Source organism: Dysidea avara, chromosome 7 (assembly GCF_963678975.1).
Source record: "Dysidea avara chromosome 7, odDysAvar1.4, whole genome shotgun sequence".
Classification (NCBI taxonomy): domain Eukaryota; kingdom Metazoa; phylum Porifera; class Demospongiae; order Dictyoceratida; family Dysideidae; genus Dysidea; species Dysidea avara.
Genome location: NC_089278.1, coordinates 36,639,632 through 36,664,264, shown reverse-complemented (window position 1 = coordinate 36,664,264; position 24,633 = coordinate 36,639,632). Strand labels below are relative to the sequence as shown.

Sequence of the window (24,633 nt, the reverse complement as noted above, 5' to 3'; positions counted from 1 at the left end):
CATCACATCAAACTCACATTAGTGTTGAAGTAATTGAAACTCCAACAAATAGTAGGGGAGAAGTAATATTCAACTTGGTGATTTATAAGGATTGTGTAGTACAGCTCGATCATCACTCAGTAATTGGTACCACAAAATCCTTGATGTTTTACACTGGATGTCACTGGATAACTCAGAAAAGAAACATTCCACAGGTATGTGATGTACGTATGTGTAACAAGTTGTAAATAGCTAGGTTTGTTTGGTGCAGTATATAGACTCTGAGAGTGCCTTGATAAGGTACATACATTACTGAGACTTCTGTGAACAAGACTTGCCTGTTTTGAAATGAATTCTGTAAGATCACATGACAAGTTTCCTATTGACGTGTCCATGATCTGTGCCATTTCATATACTCCATACCACAGATTATAAGCAGTTAACACCTACGTATGATTAGGTTCAAGTGTGTATGGCAGTGTAGCTACTCTAGTTCCCAGTATATTACAATAGAACATCTTCCCACCCATATCTTTAACATGACTGTCCATCACACAATTATATTTTTTATAAAATATCAAAACAAGTATTTTAGTAATTGACTGCCTGGTGCCTTCAGCCAACCATAAGTCCATGGTTAACACTATATGGACTTTCGCTGTTTGATATTGCTTCAGCCCGAGATGTCTGTTTATTCAATTCAACATGTGTAACCACATCCATTCAGAAACACCTTGTTCTTCTAATTATAGACAGGAAGTTGTTAGGGTGGAGACTGACTAACCTATAATAACTCAACACCACAACACAGACAATTGTGAAAACCAAACAAGTTAGAAGTTGTAGTAATCATATGGTGATTATCATTTGTTAGTGTGGAATCCTGTACGTACCTTAGTAATGTATATTGGGAAGATGTTTCTGTCTTGTGTGGCCAATCCAGGTTTGACCATGAAGTGTGTTGCACCTTCTAGATGGTAGGTGTATTGCGTAGGTCACTTTTTCCTTTTTTCCATATTTTGTTAATTGGTCTTGTTTCTCAGAATAACCAGCTTGGTCTGTTTGTATAAATCATGGTGGTACATTTTTAGACAGTCTAGCACACATACACACACTCATATTACTGGTTGATATCATACCCTTTACACACACAGGTCCATCCACGTACATTACAACAACAGCGGAGAGGTAAAGAGGAGGAGGTACACCATAAGCAGAAATTGATGGAACTGCAGAGCCTGTTGAAAGTAATGATATGGAACTGTTTGCGTTGAATGCTATAATTATTTTGGGCATTTGTGTAAGGAGAATGAAACCACAAAAGATTTTGGTGGTAAAATTGTTGATATTGAAAATAGTGACAAATAAAAATTTGTGAACGCTATTTCACAAACATCATCACTATCTGTTTCCAAGTCAATTTTGTATTGCAACATCACTAGATGGCTTCACTGCGAGCTAGCTGGCTAAAGCTTAAGTTTATCCTCTTCAGCTCATGTTAGGGCTGAGATACTTTGCATGCTGATTTGCCAAACTTAAGTTGTTTACGGTACCATAATTGTTTTGTTTTGGATTTCAGCATGATCTCCAGATAACTTGTGATCTAGGCAAATTCCAAAGCAACCACACAGCCTGAGGGTGGGATGTGGGGCATTTCCTGTGCACAAGTATGATTTCTCATATAAGGGTCATTCATTAATTACCATCCCAGTAGGACCTTTGAGAAGACTGAAGCCTTGTCAGTACAGGGAATCAGATTTGTTGTGTGACTAGACATTTTGTCTGGATAACAGTTTGGCTTACTTGTTTTGACAATACAGTGAATTGTTTCAGTACATAATACATTAGCAAGTATGTCCTATGGCTTCCACAAAGTTGTTATATGAAGCTGTAAAACCACTGTCTCCACCTGATGAATTGAACGTCTGTTTAGTACAAATCTGAGTGAAATTCTCTGAAATTTGTACTGTGGTTACAAAACACTGTAATTTTAACACAAAAATTGATTCTCTTCCTACAGCTAATTGTAAAACTCCCCTAAAGTTCTTGTAGTGGCTTGTAATAGTATTGTCTTTAAATGTATGAAACAGATATTTTTCATATGACTAATATGGCTTCAAAAGGAGATTACTGTTTTTTAATAAAAAAAATTGGAGAATTCTCTAGCTCATTTGATCAAGGAGTAAAAATTACTCTAATACATTTGTTACAAACATACTGAGGTAGCAGATAACAAGCTTAAGAAGCGTAGAGCTATAACTGTGAAACAAGATCCAAAATTTGTACAATTCCAAGTCAAAACGCTATAAACTGAGTATTAAAGTCAATACTTCTAACTGGAGATGATTTTTAAGTACCACAAACACATCTGATGCAAAAAGGAAGCACAGATCAATGAAAACCAATATTTAGCATGTGAAGCCATAGGAATTTGTAGTGTCCCCCCACCCCTTAAGTGTGTTATTATTGAAATGTTTTTTTTCCTTTAAAGATTAAGTTGAAGTTTTGTCCCTTGATAGAGTTTACCCATTAAGTTGCTACTTAGTTTGTAATAGCCTCTGGAATAGAACAATAAGAAGTAGTCTATCTAATGGTGTTTGGGGTCTGTCTATCTCCCAACTAGGAAATCACCTCTGTTGTCTATTAACTCATTGAGTACTAAAGAGGGTCATTAAGACCCACACCACAAACAGTTACAATACTCACTTATAAACAAATAATACTTACTTTTAACATATGTACACCAACAGTTTTCTTCGTGGTTTTCTTGTAGCGTTTGTTATCGCTAAACACAACCGAATTGACGTGCACGATCGGTAAATTTTGATATCACGTGTGCTTAATATCACGTGCACTCACAGCATGGCGAAGGTGGTAACGTTTCAAGATGCCGACTCGCAACGTGTTAACACTATGGCGATTGCTGAGAACAAGAGTGATAATGAAGCTAGTGATGATAGTGGTGATGACTTTTGTGAAATCACAACGAGTGAAGGGGAACCGTATAACACATCGGATGAAGAAGACGCTGAGTTCCTTCAGATGGCCTTGGAGAGCGTGTATGCTTGCTCGCCTCGAAAAACAAGAGAAGCAGCCGAGCGTTCGTCATATCTTTTACTAGATAAAGATTTCGTTGAAGATGAAGATGACATTGATGATCTAGGTAATTATTTATTGTCACCGTTAGAGGTAGCTAATTATGCATTCTTTTGGTTTTTAGACCATGAAAGTGCTGTGTCAGAAATTAGCTTATGTGCAAGTGGGGTAGGCTGTGGGACAACAACTTCTGATGATGAGGAACCCAGGTTACCACCAAGGAAGAAGCGTAAAATGATGACAAGAAGTAAAGCTACTGTGTCCACTGATGTTGACGGGAGAGAGCATCCAGAAGATAAGGACAACACAAAAGGGAAGGGAGGTAAAGGGAGGAAAAGGCCTCAACATCAGAACAAAGGCAAAAAGGGCTCTAAGACATGATCAAAAGGTAGAGGGCAGAACCAGGAAAGAAGTGATGATAAAGGAAGGGATGCTACCAGTGAGAAACAGAGGTATGAGTACATGCATTTGGGTAAATGTGTTTCTGAGTGTCTGACATTTTTGCTTTCCTTGTTTATTTTGTTTCCATTTGATTAATTATATCGCTCATACCACTTCTTTATATCAAAGAAGAAAGCCAGTTTTCTGCTACGCTTGACTGAATGCATCAGGCAGGAGTCATTAGTTTAAATGTATTTTTAAAACTTTAGCGCCTTGTTAGAAATGCTTTGCATCATGCTGTGGGCTTGTCTACGCAGAGGCCACAAATGATTTCTGAAGATAGTTTTAGGTTATTTTTCTTTGTGGACCATACCTTCAGTATCCCTACTATTGTGTGAGCCAGCATAGCCAAGTGGTTCAGGACATCAGCCTGTTAATCGAAAGGTTGCAGGTTCTATTCCTGGTCAGGACACTTTTGGTTGTGTTGTTGTTTCCTTGAGCAAGAAACTTTACTCACATTGCTCCAGTCTACCCAGCTGTTAAATGGGGACCTGGTGGCCTAGTGTCAACTGGGGAAGCAGCCCACCCAGCTGTAACATCAATGGGTACCTGGGGAAGCAAATGCCCAACTGCCCTCATCTCACTTAATGGTGTTGATGTCGTTGTGAAACTTTTGAGTTCTGCAGCCTCTCTCCATGAGACCTGTACTACTCCTCCTGCAGATTACTAGTCCTGCCCCAGGAGGATTTCCCTGCACTAGACTCAAGTGCCTGAGTGGTACACAGGCAACCTAGTACTGGTTGACTGGGCAGCAATAGCTGTGTTTCGCACGGCTGTCGCCAAGCCTACGACAGCCAGCACCAGGTTGCTTTACTTTACGACACTATCATTACTGTATGATAAATACGTATGTACTGCTGGCATTGCTAAATGCAACATTTTAGATTCACTGTCAAAGACAGCCATGTTTACGTAACTAATGCATGGTTATTATGCATATAGGTATAGTTGTAGTATCACACACATATAATGAAATCACCAGATGTTTACCACTACAACATATTTAAAATTTTATGCATTCCTTTGTTGTTTTGAGGCTTTTGAGGTTACTAAATCCAATAGTAACCTGTGATCTGGCTCATGGTTGTTTACTACATACATCGAACAAAGTCAGCATGCTAAATAGTCCCAGGCTTATTGTTAGCATACTCACTTTATTCTTTTTCCTTCAGCTCAGCCAGTCAGCTCAGTATTGGGGCGTGTTGAAGGCTCTGATGCACACTAAACTTGAAGCCCCAGTGGCGCTGCATGTTTCAATGCCAGCACTTGAGTGCTTATCAAACACTTACAAAACATGAACAATAGGCACACAACAAATCCGCCGTAGCTTAAAGGCACTGTTTCTGGCACTGTTCTAGTTCGTACGACTATTAAACTTGAGAGGGAGCCTACATGTTGATCCTACCATGCACTAATTAGCAGTTTGGTTACCACTTTGTCACTTGACTTCTTTAACCAGAAAATTTTTTAGAATGAGCTGACTACGGTTGCGGTCTCAGTAATTAAGTTTGTGTGTAGTGCTTGCCCACATTGTCATTGGGTCACTAAATAGCACAGAAACCTTGTTGGATTGTTCTTAGAATTATAGAATTTCACAAACCATGACTACCTCTTGTGTAGTTGTAATGTAAGTAGGGGATAATAATTGTGATTGATTTTTGTTGATACCTATAAGTGTATTGCATTTTTTTATCATACAGAAAAGAGGGTGGGGACAACTATATCAAATGGACCATGGAACCTGTCATGACTTCTGTTGATAACCAGCCTAAAGCAAAAGAATTACCTGAATTTGTTCATTTTCAAGGAACTTCACCCCGGACAAGTTCAGCTAAAACACCATCAGAAATATTTCAGTTATTTTTTACAACAGCGATACTCAGCTGCATTGTGGAACAGACCAAACTTTTTGCTTCGCAGAAAGGGAAAACACTTGAACTCTGTAATCAGGAACTTATGGCTTTCATTGGGATCAACATTGCCATGGGAATGCTACGACTACCACAAGTAAAGGATTACTGGTCCACTAATAAAATTTTGGCGACTCCGTGGTTTCCAGGAATCATGGCTAGAGACCGTTTTTATACTATACTAAGATACATACATTTGGCAGATTCTGCATTGCAAAAACAGAAAGGCGAAAGTGGATACGACCCGTTATTCAAAGTACGATTTTTAATTGATCATTTGTCTGCTGTGTATCCTCAGTATTACTATCCATCACGCTATCTAAGTATTGACGAAATGATGGTGGGAACAAGGTGCCGTATTTCTTTTTTGCAATATTTACCAAAGAAACCTACTAAATTTGGCATAAAGGTGTGGGTTAATGCTGAGGCAAAGACAGGCTATGTTCTGAATTTTCAGGTATACACTGGTAGTGACACCAAAACAAAAGAAAAGGGCTTGAGTCATCGGGTTGTAATGGACTTAATGCGGCCGTACTTTTTTAAGAAGCACTGTCTATTCGTGGACAATTTTTACACCAGTGTCGAACTGCTGGGAGATTTACTTGATAAGGGCACATATTGTGTTGGTACAGCACGTTCTAACAGAAAGCATTTTCCAATAGACATTATCCCAGACAATAGCACATCGATAGGAACTTTCCGGTTTGCGGTCGGAACACGTTGTGAAGCTGCTACTACTACAATGGAAGCAAATGAGTCTGCTGTTGTGTCTTCTACCGTTTGTCCTGTTACTGCTCCTCTGGAGCTTGTCAGTGATCCACTTGCTGCAGAATCACGTGAAGCTACTGCAGAAGTGTCTGCAAATCAAGATGGCAGTCAAGGTAATAATGTTCAAGGTCAAGGTAAATGTGACGATAAGATAGTTGCACTATGGTGGCGGGATCGTCGAGATGTTTTGGCGTTGACTACAATGCACAACACCTCTGCCTCTATGGTTATGAAACGCCCAAAAGGAAGCCGTGATAAGCAACCCCTGCCTTGCCCAACGGCAATTATTGATTATAATCAGTATATGGGTGGTGTGGACCTCATGGACCAACACTTAAGTTATTACTCCATGACTGCAAGGCGCACGTTAAAGTGGTGGAAAAAGGTTTTTTGGAGATTGGTTGATATCAGTGTGGTTAATTCCTGGATCATCTTTCACTGCAATAATCCTGAATCGGATGTGAAAACCCATAGGGAATTTCGTATGAAATTGGTGGACCAGTTGGTTCAACCGCTGTTAGATCTGCGGGCAAGTACTGATTGCCCCAGATATCTGTGTGATTCCAAGGGTCGACCTGCGAAAGGAAGTGATGTGCATCTGCTGGGCAAGCACTTTGCTTATAAAGGTATGAAACGTGGGAGATGTAGTGTGTGCTATTCTGATGTTTCGCCTGCCACAAACAAGAAGAAAGATAAAAAAACACAAAATTATTGCAAAAAGTGTGAGGTTTACTTGTGTGCAGGTGCATGTTTCGAGATATACCACACTCGTAGTACCTTTTGATTATTTATTCTCTCTACATGCTTTGTTCCTTCTGACTGTTAAACTTTAAAAAAGAAAAAAAGTATATTCGACTAAATTATATAATTTTATTGTCAGTACAGTTTTGACTAGTATATTACAACGTAGTAAGCTGATTGTTTTTTTTTTGTACTATAGTGGGTTAGCATATCTAAGTAAGGTTTCTTTTTTATGCTAACTACTTGTATTTTTGACTATACACTTGTCAAGTGTACTGATGTTATTTTCTGTTTGACTATAGTGTACTAATGTGTATGTAGCTAATGTTTTTTGTACAACTATAGTGGGTTAGCATATCTAAGTAAGGTTTCTTTTTTATGTTAACTACTTGTATTTTTGACTATACACTTGTCAAGTGTACTGATGTTATTTTCTGTTTGACTATAGTACTAATGTATGTTTTTTTTTGTGCAGCTAACTACATGTATACTTTTGACTGTACTTGCGGGTACTAAGAGAGACAACCATCATAATTATGATGAACAAAATAATTACAAATTATATGTGTACGTGTCCTTGGACAACATGCGATCACATATCTACTACTTGACAATCAGAAAAAAGAGTGGTTAACTTGGTTGCCAAGATGAGCAATGCTTGGTTATGCCTATAGGTGTACCTTTGCTGGGATAGTGTAACTTGGCAACCACCCAAAACATGAGCCGCAGTTGGTCGAATGGAATCACAGAGTACACCTGGCACCACACTGGATGTGCCAACAATGCAGGTTGACTGCAGTAGACAAAGTATCTGATGAAGCTCTTAACAAGAAGGAAAGTACTAGTTGCCCTGGGTGAAAACCAGCCAGTAATTTATTCCATGTTCTACAGCTAGACTCTAATCTAGCAGAGTCCAAAAATTTGCACTGTACAGTGAGTTGGTTAAGATGGGTTTTGCTGTCTGACACAATAATACTGCGTTTCCGGCGCCCGTTAACGTCATACGCGGCCAGCAAATATGCGCCATTTAAGCGCCTCTAATTAGATCCTTTATAAGCACCTCTAATTTTAATTCAACGCTAAAACTCGTGCGTCAAGCAAAGATGTAACCAAGGGTATAATTGCGTGATTCTGAATGAAGTTGATGTAGTGACTAGTATCAGTGAGTTTAACATTATTTTCATATAGTATAGATTATAGTACTCTATGGGTTAATTAACCCATAGAGTACTATAATCTACACTTGGTGATATCGTAGTATAATGTAGAACTTGTCTGAACTGGTCTCAATTTCTTGACCTTAATAGGTGGATTAGTGTATAGACATCTCACTTACGTAGGAATTGTAAAGTTTTAGAGAGGTGACCTTTCTATACAGATGACCACTAAGACAGCTTCCGCTGTATATTCCTTTAACTTTGTTATAGATTGTACTTATTTGAATGAGTTATTCTCATTCATTAATAGAGGTTTTTACAGGGGCATTCACCGATCATGTGTGAAGACATTGTGAGTGGATGAGTACCAATACCCACAATACATTAGAAAACTTGCAACTCAATTTTCTTGAGCCTCACTATTAGTTTCGCTCCAGAAGACCTCTTTGTGCAATGGTATATTACATAAATCTGTACCAGAACTTCTTGTGTAGGCGTTTAAAAATCTCTGTAGAACACTCCACTCTTTATCCACTCATTGCAGCATTACAAAAGCTTTATATTGTTGCAGGCCTAATACAGGCATGTATGTGCTGCTTTTTGGCCTGTAAACTGCCTGCTACAGGCAGTAAGATAGTTACAGGCCTGCTAAAGCTGTTATTCTGATATGATTACAGGCCTGTATGGATCACCTAAATGTGCCACAAGCCTGTTGTTAAAACTTACACATTTAATAAAAAAGGTTACAAGCCTATAACAGTCCTTTTCTCTCATTGAACACAAATGTCAGTCCTGTGTGACTATCCAATATCATGAATCTCCTATAATAAGTAACATAATTGTATGTTAGCAGGCCTGTAACATGTGTGTATTGTAAACTGGTAATGAGTCTGTGAAGTGTTCAAGAGCTGTGGCAGGCCTGTAGAAAATGGGTTCAGAGGCCTGTAGCATCTCAATCCCACAATGAAACATAACACTTGTCTATAACGTTATAAATACAAATTGAAACCCTTATTAAATAGGAAGCTGGTGTAGTGCGTGAGTCAGCATGGTGTATGTGTTAACTGCTATATACTGTACAGGGATATTGGAAACATGCTAAGTGGGCCATTAGTGACACTATAATACAGTAACCAGTGGTAACAAGTCACTATAGCAACCAGAGTACATGTATATACCAGTCCTGTAAGAAATTATTTTGCAGGATGGATTTATCATGTATCTAACAATGCAGTCCTGTTACATGCCTGACAAATACCATAATATTATTGTGACAGTACGTATGTGATTTGCCTTGCTGTAGGCCTGTCTGACAATACTGTCACAGGCTTACTTCACTCCTAAATATCAGCAGGTAGGCTTTTCACAAGCCTGTGACTGGCATGTTATCTTATTATAAGTACCTCTGCTTTATAGGCCTGTCCCAGGCCTTTTACAGTAATGTTTTATTGTAAGGGACTCCAAAGATAATAAATAATCATATGGAACGCCACCTGCAAAACCTCTATATCTATAGCCTTATGTTATGTTCATGTTAATGTGGTCACACAAAGTTAGACAAACAACTGTTAGGATGTGATATAGTCATATTGTATTTCTTATGGAACTGGAACTGTTATTTATACCTGCCATTTAACTGTAGTGTTTTAGTACACATGAATTACAGTGGAACCTCTTTATAACAACAGGCCAAGAATTGTCTTTCTAATAAAGAGATTAAGATGTTGTGCCCAGCTGGGCCTACAAGACTATAATATGTCATATCTGTTGAGACCAAAATCTTTAATTTGTCCTTGTGTCTTTGATTTGGAGTAGGTCCTAGATGACTGTAACGTTACAAGGTAGTAATTATCATACATTTAGCTTGTGGTACTCTACACACTGTGTGACACATCAGGTTAGGTGTAAATAACTGACTGTACCTTTCCTATGGTACTTCCCTCTGTGAAATTGTTTGTTTGTTTGTTCATTAGAGACATAGATGAACCTTTATAGTTCACTATCTTAAACACTTTATGGCACTCTTTTATTTGTTGTTGGTAACCAGACAGCTAAGAGGTCCCGACTGGTAAATTTAGAGGTGTGTGATAACTAATTTTGACATATCTCAATATTTCCTTTGAACTTATTTCAATTACCTCACATATCTCAATAACTGAAACAATTGTTTGTTTTAGTAAACTGCCAATATTGTAACCAGTAAAGTGAGCAAATTGCAATTTGAAGGCTATAAAAAAGTGAAAAATGTTGTCTTAACACTGTTCCCAAATAGGAGGAGAGTTGGAGCCCCCAGGAGGTGCTTACACCATCAGGTATACCAATAATTTACAGACGTTTACTAGTATCTACATTAATAAACCTATCATCCTCATCTTGATAAATCTTGTGATATCTCGATAATGAAATATATCTATATAATCGCACACCTCTAGGTAAATTAAGAACATTTCTCTTTGGAAACCAGTAGTGTCTATTTGATATGGCTGGGTACTGTCATGTTCTTATAAAATGGCTCCACATGTACAATGTGTGATAAGTGAATTTCATGAGTGACTGATGTCAGGGACTCTGATCACCTACTCTAATGGTGGATGCCATTCAGGAATGAAATTCTCAACCACAGAGTGTACAATGGGCCCCGTTAATGTTAGCCTTTTAAAAACAAGGACACTGGATACTCCCTGAGTATGTAAAGTGACTTGGCTATCAATCACTTTGGTAATGTGGTTGATGAGGACACCTAGACCCAGCCAAACTGACCTTGAAAATCAGAACATTTTGATAATCAGGAGGTCAGTATTGGTTGGTCCAAGGTGTCCACAATACACATGTTTCACTGCATGGTACATCTCTTGTTTTGTCTCCTTTACAGTTGTGGTTGGAGCTTACAAAAGTTTATTGAAGGAGAAAGAAGCTTTAGAGGCCAGTTTGAAGGCTCTAGGTACTCCTAGAGGATGTTCCTCTCCACAGAACAGGACAGGTTTGCAAGTACCAGCACAAAAATCTCCTGGGGAGGAGAGTGATCGATCAGTAGGTCCTTCACCAACTAACCAAGTAAAGAGCTAGTTGTGTTAGGCAAGTGTATGTGTGTTTAAGTACAAACTAGCATGTTTGACCATATATTGCATTGCTGCCATCATCCAAAGCTTCCTACAAGTTTGCTCTGTGTCCCCTCACTTCCTTCATGTACTATAACACACCACATATCACCTGTGTATTGTGACACCTACAGGATGATGACGACGACGATGATGATGGATTACAGCATAAGGTGAATACCCTGATGCAGTCACTGGCTACTCTGTCTGAAGAGAAAGCTAGAATTGAAGCTAGTTTCCAGGCTGATAGGAAAGTGATGTTAGTGAGTGTGTTTGTGCGTGTGTGTGAGTGCGTGTGTGTGGGTGAGTGAGGGTGAGTGAGTGAGTGAGTACGTGTGTGTTTGTGTGTGTGTGTGTGTGTGTGTGTACGTGTGCGTGTGTGCGTGCGTGTGGGTGTAGTGTTTGCATGTGTGTGAGTGTAGTGTAGTGTGTGCGAGTGAGTGAGTGTAGTGCAGTGTGAGCACTTGTGTGTGTGTAGTGTGTGTGTAGTGTGGAGGACCACATGACCCTGATGGGAAGTGTAGTATGGTGATGGCGATCATGCCCCTTGATTTATAGTAGGGCTAAAACAAATATTCTAAATGCCAACAAAACGAATAGTAAAGAATGAATATTCGGATATTCTAATGTATAATATTTGGATATTCTAATGTATAATATTTGATTCACAAACACTTACAATTATGTTTTCATTGGAAAGAAAACTGTTTCATTTGTGCAAATCTGTTGGTACAACTACTACAAGCTTCTTTTTTATAAGAATATTTCATGAAGTTTTACTGCATTACCATTTTAAAGTATAGAATGTTGAATCTGCATGCTCCCACAGCATCGAATATTTGAATAACAAACTATTCTAATGGTTTGCTTTTGCCATAATTTATGATGTAGACAAGAGGCTCACTTGAGATCAGCAGTCAGACCGAGATACTCTATTAAAGCAGTCACCACAAAAATTACATTGAAGGTAGGGTTATATAAAAAGTAGTGAAACAAGGTAAATATATCAATGGGGTCATTGCACCATAACTATGTGGGCGGCATTGTGCAATGTAGGGTTTTTCCCACATAGCTATGTTGTACCTAATAGATTGTGGCAAATTAAGGAGTCACTACAGTTTAACCCACCAAATATCTCATAACTCATGATCATGAGATTATCACTTTTTATAACTGAAGAGGCTGAGCTTGAATTTGCAACTGTTTATTTTGCCAAATACAATTTAGGTGGTTATTTGCCAAAGTTTACCTTCTCCACAGTTTCCCTCAATACCATAATATCATCATTGATATATCTCTTGTTTCATTGTTTTTTATTACTGGGATTCCTACTTTATTATCAGATTTACAATTTTTTAAATGCACTACAGTAAAACCTGTCTAATCGGATTACTGTATAATGTAACACAGGAATGAGGCTGCAGTCCAAGGGCTGAGGGAATACATATCAGGCGAAAGCCTCTATGCCCAGTGTTACAGCTAATATGTCGATCCGTACAACCACTGGATGTATTATATATATGCCTTAAAATTTGATTATGGGTCAGCAGCTAGTATGTTCTGGCTACGTTTGGTTATGGTAAACGGACAAATCCTAGAGATATCACAGAGAATTTGGTTACACAAGTTTATTGTTTTAATCGGTGCTATTGAATCATTTATGGAATAATTACAGAGTGTACTAAAGGCCTAGATGGGTAAGCTTGCTTGTAGTTACTCCATGCAAAGGGGTAACTTCGTGTTATCAGTAATGGAGATCATGTTATCAGTAATGGAGGTGTAAAATGCATTGAATAAGCTGTAGCACTAGTTTTCACCTTAACCCAACATTTTTCAACTAGTGGGGTAGCGAGAAAACAAGATGGTTTCCATCTGAGTAGTTTTTCATGGCCAAATATACTATGGTAGTCACTTGAGTGTTACCACAATCGATTTGGCTTTAACATCTATATAATTGCTACCCAGTTGTAGCCCGGGCTACGTTCAGATGTGGCCTGGGCATAGCCGCCAACTGGGCTACATTGTGAACATAGCCTGGGCGGCTCCTTTGATCTGAGGTGTGAAAGTGATACATCAAAATAAATTTCCCATCTAAATTCCAGTAAAAATGTGACAGAATGTGATAAAATGATTAATGCCTTGTAAAGTCACCTGTCTGAACTGGCCATTGTCCCAGATGTTTTATTTGTGTACAAAGTGACCTGCCTAATTCAACCACCTGTCAGGAAATTTGGTCCAAAGGTGACCGGTTTCCAGTGTACATGTACACGTGTGTGCGTGTGTGTGTGTGTGTGTGTGTGTGTGTGTGTGTGTGTGTGTGTGTGTGTGTGTGTGTGTGTGTGTGTGTGTGTGTGTACATTAGCTTGACATTTCATGTAGTGGTATGTATACAGAGTGTATATTTCATTCTCTTGTAGGTCAATCAACAAACACTTTATAAGCAGCTGCAAACTGAAAGAGAAAAGGCAGAAAAGGAACACAACGAGTTAAGAAAACAGCTAGAGAATGTATGTGGTTTACTGTAGGGCTGCAATCAATATTTGCTATCCGAATATTATTATTTACTATTCAGGTATTTGCTTACTAGAGTGTGTATACTAACATGGAAATGGCTTTGATTACCAGTTATATTTATACAAAATGGCCTGTTCTACTAAATTTGACGTCTGCTGCAGCCTTAGTATACAGTTCATAAAAATTGACACATTGTATGCACACACACACGCATACACACTTACATTACTGGTCAATAACATGCCCCTCACATATACACAGGTCCAGTCCACACTACAACAACAACAGAGAGAACGTAGAGAGGAGGAGGTACATCACAAGGAGATGTGGATGGAACTGCAGAGTCTGTTGGCACGGGAACAAGGTTCTAAGGAGGACCTGGCATTAAAGATATGCACAGAATGGATTATACCTGGACGTCAATAATTGTACACTATGAAAACATCACTCTAATTGAACAGTCACAACAGTCAGACAAGTATTCAGCAATAGTAGCTACCAGTACCCATAAAGTGGTTGGTATGTTTACAAATTCAAGTTTGAGTTACCCTAATAGAACAGTTACCAGTCAAATAAGTTATAAATTGTGCTGTGATAATTAACCTGCTGAAATCATTCTCAGATTCGATCACAGAGGGTCTAGGGGGGTGGGTGTACCCCCCCAGTTCCCCTAGCTTAGCATGCTTCACATATCAAGGTATATATGTTCCCTATAGCTAGCTGTATTGTTATGTAGCTATAGTACGTACGCGTTAAGCTGGATCCTCAAAAGCATTTAATAACTCATGGATGATGCAGTTACACATGATCTTGAAATTTGGTTCATTTGTAGTACTGCTTGACCCACTAAAAGTATTTCAAAACCTTAAATGTCTGCCATAATATTTAAAAATTTCACCATACATTTCCTATGGGAAGCCATAAAGATGCAGCATTGTTTCCCGAATTTGTAATGGAACCAAACCACACGTGTCTGTTGTTGACAAATTTGCTATCACCATTAATCATCTGGTTGGCTGAAATGTTTACTCTCATGAGAAAAAAATCCACTTTTAATTTTTAGCTGTTTTTCAGGATCCAGCTCAATTTGTACATACTATAAATTGTGACATCATCAAAAGTCTGGCTATACCCCTGCTCATAGTATATGTGACCGGATCTGCGAAAACCCGACACAATAGCACAAGCCTAAATTTCCAGTATAAAGTATTGAAAACAATTGGTGAAATATTTGCATATTATTGAAAAAATTTAGTAAATTTTTTGAACGCCTCTTTCGTAGTGAAGGAAGGGACTAACAATAAAAACCTGGATATTATCTTATTCGCCTGCTCAAGAGGAGTTAGAAAATCTTTGTTTCATTGTAGTAGACCCAAGGATATGCAAGTTATGAGCGTTTGTTTAAGTGACGTCGAAGCGATCATACGCAATTGATTTTTCTTCACGAATTTTTCTGTTGTTGCTACTTTGTAGGGCTGTAACTCCGAAAGTTATTGGCATATGAGGCTGAAACTGTGCTAGAGAATACACTTGGCTAAGTAGATTATATATATTTAATAAACAGGAATTCGAAAAATGCACTATTGTGTTGGGTTTTTGCAGATTCGGTCACATATGAGAACCATTTGTAGGAATTCTGAACTAGAATGTGCTGATGTTTGCTACTTGTTGAAAGTGTTTCAAACTGCTAATCGTAGTAATGTACAAGGTGATGATTACTCTCTTACAACAGTCAGACTATATGAGATTATTCTAATAGAATAGTCACTGAGTTGTAGACATGGGAGTGAAAACTTTGATCTCTTTAAGCTCTTGTTGTAAGTGACTGTGTGTTCTGGTATACATCCTGTACATGTTATATGTGAATTGTTTGCAGTAATTGTTTATCTGAAGCTCGAAGTTCTAAATAATGCACACTTTGGGACCTTCATTATTTGACCTTTTGTTCTGTTGGGGTAGGAGTGACATATTATCTGTGTCAACCAGTTTAGTTAGACTACAGGTAAACACTAGTGCATGGACTAAGATGTAACCCACAGGTGAACCAGCTGAAACATCTTGTTGCAGATGCACTGTTGACATCCTTGTGACAAGTCCTTTCATTGGCCCTTTTTTCTTTCACCTAATTGTTAGCTAGGTTAAGTAGTCATTTAAAGTCTCCAGTTCTTAGGTGATCCAAAGGCTGCAGTACATGTTGCTGTCAGACCTTCAGTGCTGGTCACTGTAAAGTGCTAATAACAATATATTATGTATATATATATATATATATATATATAAAAGTCACAGGTGTCAGTAGTTGTAATAAGCACTGTTATAATCTCTTATGCTGGCCTAGCTTAATTTAGGACCTTTGAGCCCAGTTAAATACGGCCATAAATTTGTAATACTCTAATAGAGTAGTCATTTTAATACAGATTATAGTCATTATAGATTACAGTTTTTCTGAATCTCCTATCCTAAACCCCAGGGCTCTGTTCAGGATTTCCTGAGTGGTGGCCTAAAGCTAACGTAAACTGATATGTTGTATTAGAATGTTTGTGTGTTACATTAGGGTATATTGTGTGTACATCAGTAAAACATGTAAGAATTGTTCTGGTTGGATTTAAGAAGGCACTGGTTGGTTTTTAGAGGTACTGGTCACTTTAAACTACTGCTGACCAGAACCCTAGCCTGTATACCCTTATAAAATTTCTAAGAAATAATGATGACCTTGGGTGCTATTCATATATTAAATAGTTTCACTCCTTTTTATCACTTTCATTTTAAATTAGTATTTGAGTGGAGCTCTATATTTATGTACTTGTAAATGAATAGACTTCAAATAGTTCACTTGTCTAAACACTTGTATTACCCTGAGACCATTGAGGTTTGGAAAACTGAGGGTCTACTGTTTCTACAAATCTTCATGTTGTTTCTCATTGTACTTCAGCTACAAGATCTGGAGTCATCACTGGATACACACAAGCTAATGGGACACAATGCAAAGGAGTATGAGCAGAACATCTCAATCTTGTCACAACAGTAACAGCATGTAACTGAACAGTTGAGTAGAGCAGAAGAGCAGGCCTCTCACCCTCCGCCATTATTAGCCACACTACAACAGGAAATGTAACAGATGAAGGTATGATGTATTCAGGGTCATTCCCTGGGGGGGGGGGGGGGGGGGGGAGATGCTATGGTGAGGTGGTATTGACCACTCTAATAGAACAGTCACTTAGCTGTGGAAATGTACTGTAGCTACCTGTACTCTGGGGCATAACAAGCAGTAGCAGCACACATGCATGCAAGCACACACAATACACACACAGTGAGTGATACGCTACATTTATTCTTTTGTCATTTGTAGGAGGAACACCTTCATGCGATGGCTAGGGAACAGTCCAGAGTGTCAGAGGTGGAGGATAGACTGCAACAACAAGCATTAAGGGAAGAACAACTTGTCTAGAAACAAGGTGTCCACTGTCCAGTCTCTCAAAGACGATTGGTGAATGTGAACATCAACATGATCAAGACAAGACCACAATACAGTAAGCACATCACAAGTGACATAATATGATGTAATGAAGTTAATGTGGTGTAATGTATTGAAGGAAATTAAAGGAGAGAGTGTCTCAGTTGGATCAAGAGAACACCACATTGACTAAGGCACATGTGGAAAGGTAAAGAGATGATCATGTGATTATATGTGTATGACATGTCATTAAAATGTGATAATCCAGGACACTTCTATATTCATCATACAGTACGGTAAGGCCACTCCAAGAAAATTTATTGTTTCCCATTTCCCGCCCGCATGCAGATTCTCTTCCCGCATGGTCATTCATTATTTCTGATCATTTTATTCATTATTTATCCTGTGATTGTATAGCAGTAACTAGTTTAGCATTCAGAAAGCCCATTTAGCTAGCTTTTCACTGTTCAGGTTCTTAGTTTAAATATTTCTACTGTATTCTTACTGTAAGTTAGTTATGAATTTCAAAAATATGTGAAATATCTATAATGAATAATGGATAATGAACTGCCCGCCCGTGTTTATTTTTGAGTTCAATGAAATGGGAAACAAGGAATTTTCTTGGAGTGGCTTAATACTGTATATTAGGGATCATAAAGGTTGGATTTTTTCTGACCAAAAATGTCACCCAGAAACCAGCCTCATTGTTTTGACAGCTTGGCAGTATTGGTTAAGTATAACTAAGCCTAAAAAATGCCTGCAGAGTGATCAGAATGGCCACTTGGTTTACTGAAATTGTTTTCGTAAAAGTGTGTACTTGTGTGTGTGTGTGTACCTATCTACCTATCTATGTTTGTTCGTACGCACCCTCGTGAGCAAAATCATTATAGTAATGGTAAAAGCAGCTTTTACGTAGGAAGTTAAATGAAATGAAGTTACACAAAGGTAAACTTTGCTCTGAGGTGGTTTCTTTTTCAGCTGTCTGAAATACTGGTGTGGCGACTCTCCTCAGACTTTGTGAATTACCTTCCCTTCAGGTTATACAGGCGTTTAACAATTGAAAAACAACAGTGCAGGCCTTGTAGACTACCAGGAATAGCCTATCCCTTCGAGTTGGAAAGGGGTCGTATCCCCGATGTACGCGAATGAAAATGAAGAGCAGCTTTGAGGCTTTGTCAAGAGAATTTGTGGGGAAAAACACTATAGTCAAACTATAAAACAGTTTAGAAGATACTTCTGTGCGTAATATTTGTTTAAAGCGGTTTGTTTAACAAGCACTTCCATAGCAACGTAATTAAAGAATTATGAAAATTTCATGAATTATGAAATCCAAAAATTACAATGGCACAACTTTAATACATGGTTGGTTAATTCCAGATGAGTTAGCTAGCTGCATGGCGTCTGGTTTTTAGAAGTAGCACAACATCAACTTGTTTTTTGATGACTATAGCAGTGACCGCAGTGACTATTGGTATCAACAGGAGCACATGAACATCACAAGGCTCACCAATATTGGTAGTACATCAGGTATCACATATTGTTCTAATTATAGGCAGGAAGTTGATAGGGTGGAGAATCATGAAAAACTTACTAACCTACAGGAGAGGAACGCAAGGCTGAAGGTGATCTAATAACTCAATACCACAATCACAATTTACTGTATCTGTTTCACAGAAAATTCTTAAAATATATAGCCACCAACAAACTTGTGGACAAAGCCGTTCTAACAAATAAGGTACAGTGATGATATAGTGTTGTACTTGTTAATGTTAAACTTTGTGCCTTTAGCACTGTATAAGGGGATGATGGTTGTGTCTTCGGTTGCCTCTTCATGTTTACCCACTGAGTGAGGTGTTTGGTGAGCCTCCAGGTGGCTTGTGGATTAAGTCACACTTGATATCAATTTTTCTCCTTACTGTGTAGTTATTTAAGGCATTTTAGGTTATTAGTGAGTGTCTTGTTTCAAACTTAGCAAATTTTACACTGCCTGACTGGAATGACAGTGGATAAAAGCTGCATTGAATATTAAACACATTATTCATTATTAACGAAACTATTTTGTAGCTGATACACAGTTATGTATCTGGACTCTATTACAGTAGTTGACTGTTCTATTAGGATATTACATTGTATCACTTTTTACATCAAACTAAAGAGCCATGCACTGTCCAGTCTTTGTGAATACCATGTGGTTCCCTGTGGTATGGATAACTACCAAGGTTCCACTGTATGTGTGTATCATGTATATATTATCTGTTTGTACCATTGACTACATCTTCTTGTAGACTTGACAGTAGCAGAATATACATCTCTACTATCAGATATACCTTCACCAAAGGTGGGTGATGATATCCTGACCATTTCCTAATTCAGGATGCTAATATCTCTTCAGGAATGTCTACAGCAGCTGGCAGATTTGAAAAGAGAATTTGACAGTTTCCGTACTAGAGCACATTCTGTATTGAAGAACAAAGATAACAAGGTGAACAATGCTCTAATAATAGTCACACCCCTTTAACATACACCAGTGTCTTGTTACAATCTTAGTTATTGTTTGTTTACTATAAGGCTATGTATGATGTGTAGTGTGTGTGCGTGCGTGTGTGTGTGTGTGATATTCTAAATGCCAATGGAATGAATAGTAAAGAATATTTGATTCACAAACATTTACAATTGTGTTTTCATAGGACATAAAACTGCTTCATCTGTGCTGATCTGTTGGTACAACTACTACAAGCTCCATTTTTTATAAGTTATAAGAATATTTCATGAAGTTTTACTGCTTTATCATTGTAAAGTATGTCTAAAAAATCAAATCCATTCCCACAGCATCGAATATTTGAAATTCGAATGGTTTGTTTTAGCCTTAATTTAGGCCATCATTATTGTATTGCTTCTTTCACGTCACCCAATGGGACAAAAACTTATGCGGGTGGGAGGTGGTTATTGGTTATTCAATCGTAAATGGCTCAGGGCACAAAGTGCCTGCATTTATATAATAGTTATACGGGCACAATGTGGAGTCTATGAAATTTATAAACCCGAAGGCCCAGGCTGTAGCGCACGAACGAGGCGAGGGCGCTACTAAGGGCCTGAGGGTTTATAGATTTCATAGACTCCACATTGTGCCCGTATAACTGCTTAGACTCTATTTCACATTACACTCAGATTACTTACCTCATCCACGGCTGTTTCTGCTGTAGGCTCGGCGAAAGCAGCTGGTTTTCTTGCGATAATACTAGTGCCATGGCAACTATGTGTCCTCACGTGACAAAATAATTGTGCTCGTTAAATCACTGCACGTGGTCAATGCATAGCGATTGGATAAACCTAGATTTTGAGCATATGTTATATTGTGCCTGAAGGCGTGGAGTATATTAGAAAACAAGGTGGAGTATATGAGATTTATTACCCACCCAAAACAGCCTAAATAGAGTCTAATTATAATTACACAAGTACAAGCACAGTAGGGATATAACACTTCTTATTGTTTTACTGTGATTTAATATCATGGACTACTCCAACTTGTTTTAGTACTTTTTATCGATACGCTATGGTCCCTACTCTAGTTGAAAATTCCAAATTTTTTCATGTACTTGTTTGTTAACTTTTTTTGTAAATAATTTTATTATGACTGGTGAACTCACGCAAACCGCATCTGAAATGGTGCCGCATGCCCCAGCTATATCAATTATTGTCTGAATGTGAAAAAGTGAAGTATTCATTACGCTTGGTTGTCAGCTATGTTCAACCCATTACACAGCAATACGAATCAAGAACTTTTCTGGAAGCACCTCTACAATCTACACATACCAAAAGAAATGGTGCCGTGCCCCAATTTTATTAATTATTGTCTGAAAAGTGAAGTATCCATTACACTTCGTTGTTGGCTATGTTCAACCTGTTACACAGCAATACGAATCAAGAACTGTTTGAAAAGCATCTTTGCAATCAAAATAGCCACTATGAAAAATACGGATAATTTCCGTTTCAAAGGGAAACCATCATGTGCTCATGCCAAATCGACACCTTTCCCTGTCAGCAAAGATGAATGGGACACGACACTGGTAAGTCCATGAAGAATGCATTGTACGTACTGCGGTATGCCAAAAGGCACCTGTCGGGCTGAAGTAACGTCGAACAGTGAAAAAATCAAGCCCGTAACCTTAGCCATTATCGAGTTATGCTTGTCTGAAGGCATCAGTCAGTCAGTCAGTTACTTACTTACTCAGTCATTCAGTAGAAAATTCTGTCGAATAAAAAAAATTTAAAATTCCGTACCAACTTGTTGAAAGCGTTTTGGGTTGATCTGAAAGCTTGTTTGGGCTTAGTTTTACCTCGCCAATACTGTCTCATCGTCGTCAGGGAAAATTGAGGCTGGTTTTTGGGTGATTTTATTTCATGGGCCATGACCACTCCTTTGTGGTCCCTACTATACAGTTACTATTGTACTGTATGATGAGGAAGCTGAAGTTGAAATATCAACATGTATTTGGCACAAATACAAGGTTATGACAGCCATTTTGAAGATACACGTGAGTTAAATGATGTAAAAAAATGACAGTCCGGGTATGAAATCAGCATGCGGTCACGTTTCATTGGCTCTTTGAGAAGTCTTCCTTAGAAATCAGTAGTTTCCTACTCTGACGTAACAATCAGCTTTACTGGGAGGTGTCAAGAAAAGACACCTACAGAATTAACACTGAAAACTAAAAAAATACTAAATTAGGTGGAAACAATGGGAGAGGTGTTGATATTTCAACTTCACCTTCCTCTTGTAATTATAAATAGCATGCAGGCACTTCATGCCCTGAACCATTTACGAATTACATTTCGGGAGGCTCAGTTTCATATCAACATGTATTGTTTGAAGCACACCAACATTGCTACCAAAGGATGTTTTATCTTTACTCTCCAGTCTCCTATGGTAGAACTGCTGATAGGTACCCTTTGAGGACCAGTCTGCAGCATCTAATATTTGCTTTGTTGTAGCACCTACACCAGCAGCTTTAGAACAAGTTGCCCCTCGTACTGAATGTGACTTAAAAATGCTGGTGTCAATTCCAGCCTCAACCATGACTATTTAGCAATGGAGCATGAGGCTACTGGATTGTGTTCCCCAATGCAAGAGAGAAACAGTCTGGTCTTCGGAGTAGGAGATTCAAGCTTTCTAAATTCTTTAGTACAATCTTCATAAGCCTTTAATGTTTTTACTGAGCATACTCTGGGGTCTTCCTGAAAAAGAGGGAAGATAAAATCAGCCCTCTGCTTAGATGATCTGCATTGTTTAGCTAGGTGTGTTGGTCTAAAGGTAACCCCTTCTGTATGGTATGACCTCCATTGGATGTGTAAACTGGAAAGGTCTGCAGAACGTGAAGGCCTAGTCAGTGCAAGCAGCATTACTGTTTTGAGGGTTAGCTGTCTGGGATTAAGATTGTCATTCTCTTCTAAACCTTTAAGGTAGGTGATCACTATGCCAACATCCCAAAAGGCTGAATATCTTGGGAGAGGGGCCTGGTGTTAAATGCTCCTTTCATCAACCTAGTAATTGTGGGGTGTGACCCCATGCTGACTTTCAACTGGGTCATGTGCAGATGAGATTGCTGCAAGGGCGGCCCCAGGAATTTTGGTGACTGGTTTCCAAACTTTTGCTATACGCAAATTTAAATCTAGGGGGTATGGGGGCAAGATTTTCCAGAAAAATTGTGTAATTTGAAATTGAATCTGGTAGCAGTATTGACAGTTTAAAAATATAATTATGTTAGGTATAATGTAGGCTGCTTAATTGTGTTTGCTTCTGGTATGGTATCATGTGCAGACTAAAGAGTTGAGGGACTGAGCAGATTTGACATTTGAGCATACAACAGACATGAATGTTGTTCTGGGGGTCTTGGGACATGCCCCCAGGAAGATTTTCAGATTTTAACACTCTGTTATAAGATTTTGGACTATTTTATTTCTGTGTTGGCACAGGTAAATAAAGTAGCTTGCTAGCTACTTACAGTTCTTAGAGAAATACAAAATGTGGTTGTTCTATTAGAGTGGTTGACTGCTCCATTAGAGTATTTCGATCTGAACTTTTGTACCATTGCAATAGTATGGCGTAGCCGACCCGCACACGTAGTGCGAGGGTCTGGTGACAGCCGCATTGAGTACCTGTGCCAGCCTTACGAAAAACTGGTGCGCCCAATCAGATCGCTCAGTGACCAATTAACAACATTCTATGACGTATTCCTGATTTTCCCACTGATTATGGTGAGCTTCTTATGTCTTTTCCACAACCAGCACAAATGGAAGGGTTTGTAGAGGAAATAGACGTCATTTAAGTGCAAGTACAGTAGCTGTCGTGCTCTGTTACTACGTGTTTTGCTTGTATTTCAAATTACATTGCATTCCATCTGCACAGGTACTGAATGCGGCTGTCACCAGACCTATGCATGCGGGTCGGCTACGGCAGACTACCATTGCAAATCACTGTAATACATAATTTTGATTACCTTGACCAGTTTCTGGAAACCTCAGATACCCCCTAGATCCGCCCCTGTACTGTATAACAATTCAAAGATTAGTGCCGATAACCTTAATGGAAAAGATATGACAGAAAATTTGCGACATCTGTTATAGGTCCAGAATGGTGATCCCTGTTCCGTTGCTGACACCAATTAGCCCACTTAGCAAATAATGATCCATAGTTGGAGTTGGTTTTATCCCTCCATGAGGAGAGATACATGAGGTTTGATGCCTCATTAGAAAGACCTTGTGAAGAAGAGGATTCTCTGAGATAGGCCAAGCGATCAGTGGAAGAACTCCTTCCTTCATCAGAAATTCTTGCCCCACTGGCACCACAACCTGAGTTGGTAGTGCTCTGGGATAATCCTCCAGCATCTCCAATACTACAGGGAACCAGGACTGAGTTTTCCAGAATGGTGTTATTAGTACTATCCATGCTGAATGAACTTTCACTTTGGAAAGACACCAGTGAATCAGACACCAGGGTGGATTGGCAAATCCCTGATGCTGTGACCAATCTTGTAGAAAGGCATCTGTGGCCACTGCCTTTGGGTCTGCTCTCCAGCTATAAAACCATAGAAGTTGTTTTGTTAACCGGGTTGCAAACAAGTCCACTTCCAGGGGACCCATTGTGTCTTGAATGGTCTGAAATACTTCGAGGTTGAGCATCCAATCACAGCAATCCCTCATGGAGCGTGACTCCTGATCTGCTATCACATTGAGGTGACCTGGAAGGTGTTCTGCAACCAGTGTGATGTTCTTTGCTATACACCAGGTCCACAATGAGATGGCTAGTTGACATAGCAGGTTGGAGGTTGTCCCTCCTTTCTGGTTGATGTAAGTCACAGCTGTTACATTGTCCAGGCAGAGTAGCACTGTTGGTATCCCTTCAAGTCTTCCCAAATACTTTCAGAAGCTCCAGATAGTTTATGTGATGGGATGCCTCCTGTGGGGTCCAGACACCTCTT

The 24,633-nt window shown here is 38.8% G+C and overlaps 2 protein-coding genes across 11 annotated transcripts in view; both read left to right on the top strand.

Moving 5' to 3' along the window:
• LOC136262568 (GRIP and coiled-coil domain-containing protein 1-like) overlaps positions 1-24,633 on the top strand; it is a 38,127-nt gene that overhangs the window by 399 nt on the left and 13,095 nt on the right. For 3 of the 9 annotated variants that reach the window (XM_066056897.1, XM_066056896.1, XM_066056895.1), the window contains exons 2-15: positions 23-194; positions 1,134-1,226; positions 10,365-10,404; positions 10,965-11,146; positions 11,325-11,453; positions 13,608-13,697; positions 13,966-14,094; positions 16,634-16,825; positions 17,051-17,231; positions 17,295-17,363; positions 18,708-18,777; positions 18,830-18,890; positions 19,441-19,493; positions 19,548-19,637. In XM_066056897.1, coding sequence (XP_065912969.1) covers positions 144-194; positions 1,134-1,226; positions 10,365-10,404; positions 10,965-11,146; positions 11,325-11,453; positions 13,608-13,697; positions 13,966-14,094; positions 16,634-16,729 — 810 coding nt within the window. In that variant the 5' untranslated portion in view covers positions 23-143 and the 3' untranslated portion in view covers positions 16,730-16,825; positions 17,051-17,231; positions 17,295-17,363; ... (2 more) ...; positions 19,441-19,493; positions 19,548-19,637. Of the gene's footprint in view, positions 1-22; positions 195-731; positions 812-1,133; positions 1,227-10,364; positions 10,405-10,964; positions 11,147-11,324; positions 11,454-13,607; positions 13,698-13,965; positions 14,224-15,335; positions 16,826-17,050; positions 17,232-17,294; positions 17,364-18,707; positions 18,778-18,829; positions 18,891-19,440; positions 19,494-19,547; positions 19,638-24,633 lie in introns of those variants that run through there. The other 6 variants (XM_066056893.1, XM_066056894.1, XM_066056901.1 and 3 more) reach the window with 6 other exon arrangements.
• Positions 2,629-8,043, top strand: LOC136261510 (piggyBac transposable element-derived protein 4-like). 2 transcript variants are annotated; one of them, XM_066055517.1, is made up of 3 exons: positions 2,629-3,142; positions 3,200-3,527; positions 5,217-8,043. In XM_066055517.1, the coding sequence occupies exon 3, from the start codon at positions 5,251-5,253 to the stop codon at positions 6,976-6,978; it is 1,728 nt and encodes a 575-aa protein (XP_065911589.1). In that variant the 5' UTR covers positions 2,629-3,142; positions 3,200-3,527; positions 5,217-5,250; the 3' UTR covers positions 6,979-8,043. The 2 variants fall into 2 exon arrangements, with proteins under 2 accessions (XP_065911589.1, XP_065911590.1); XM_066055518.1 differs by lacking the exon at positions 5,217-8,043.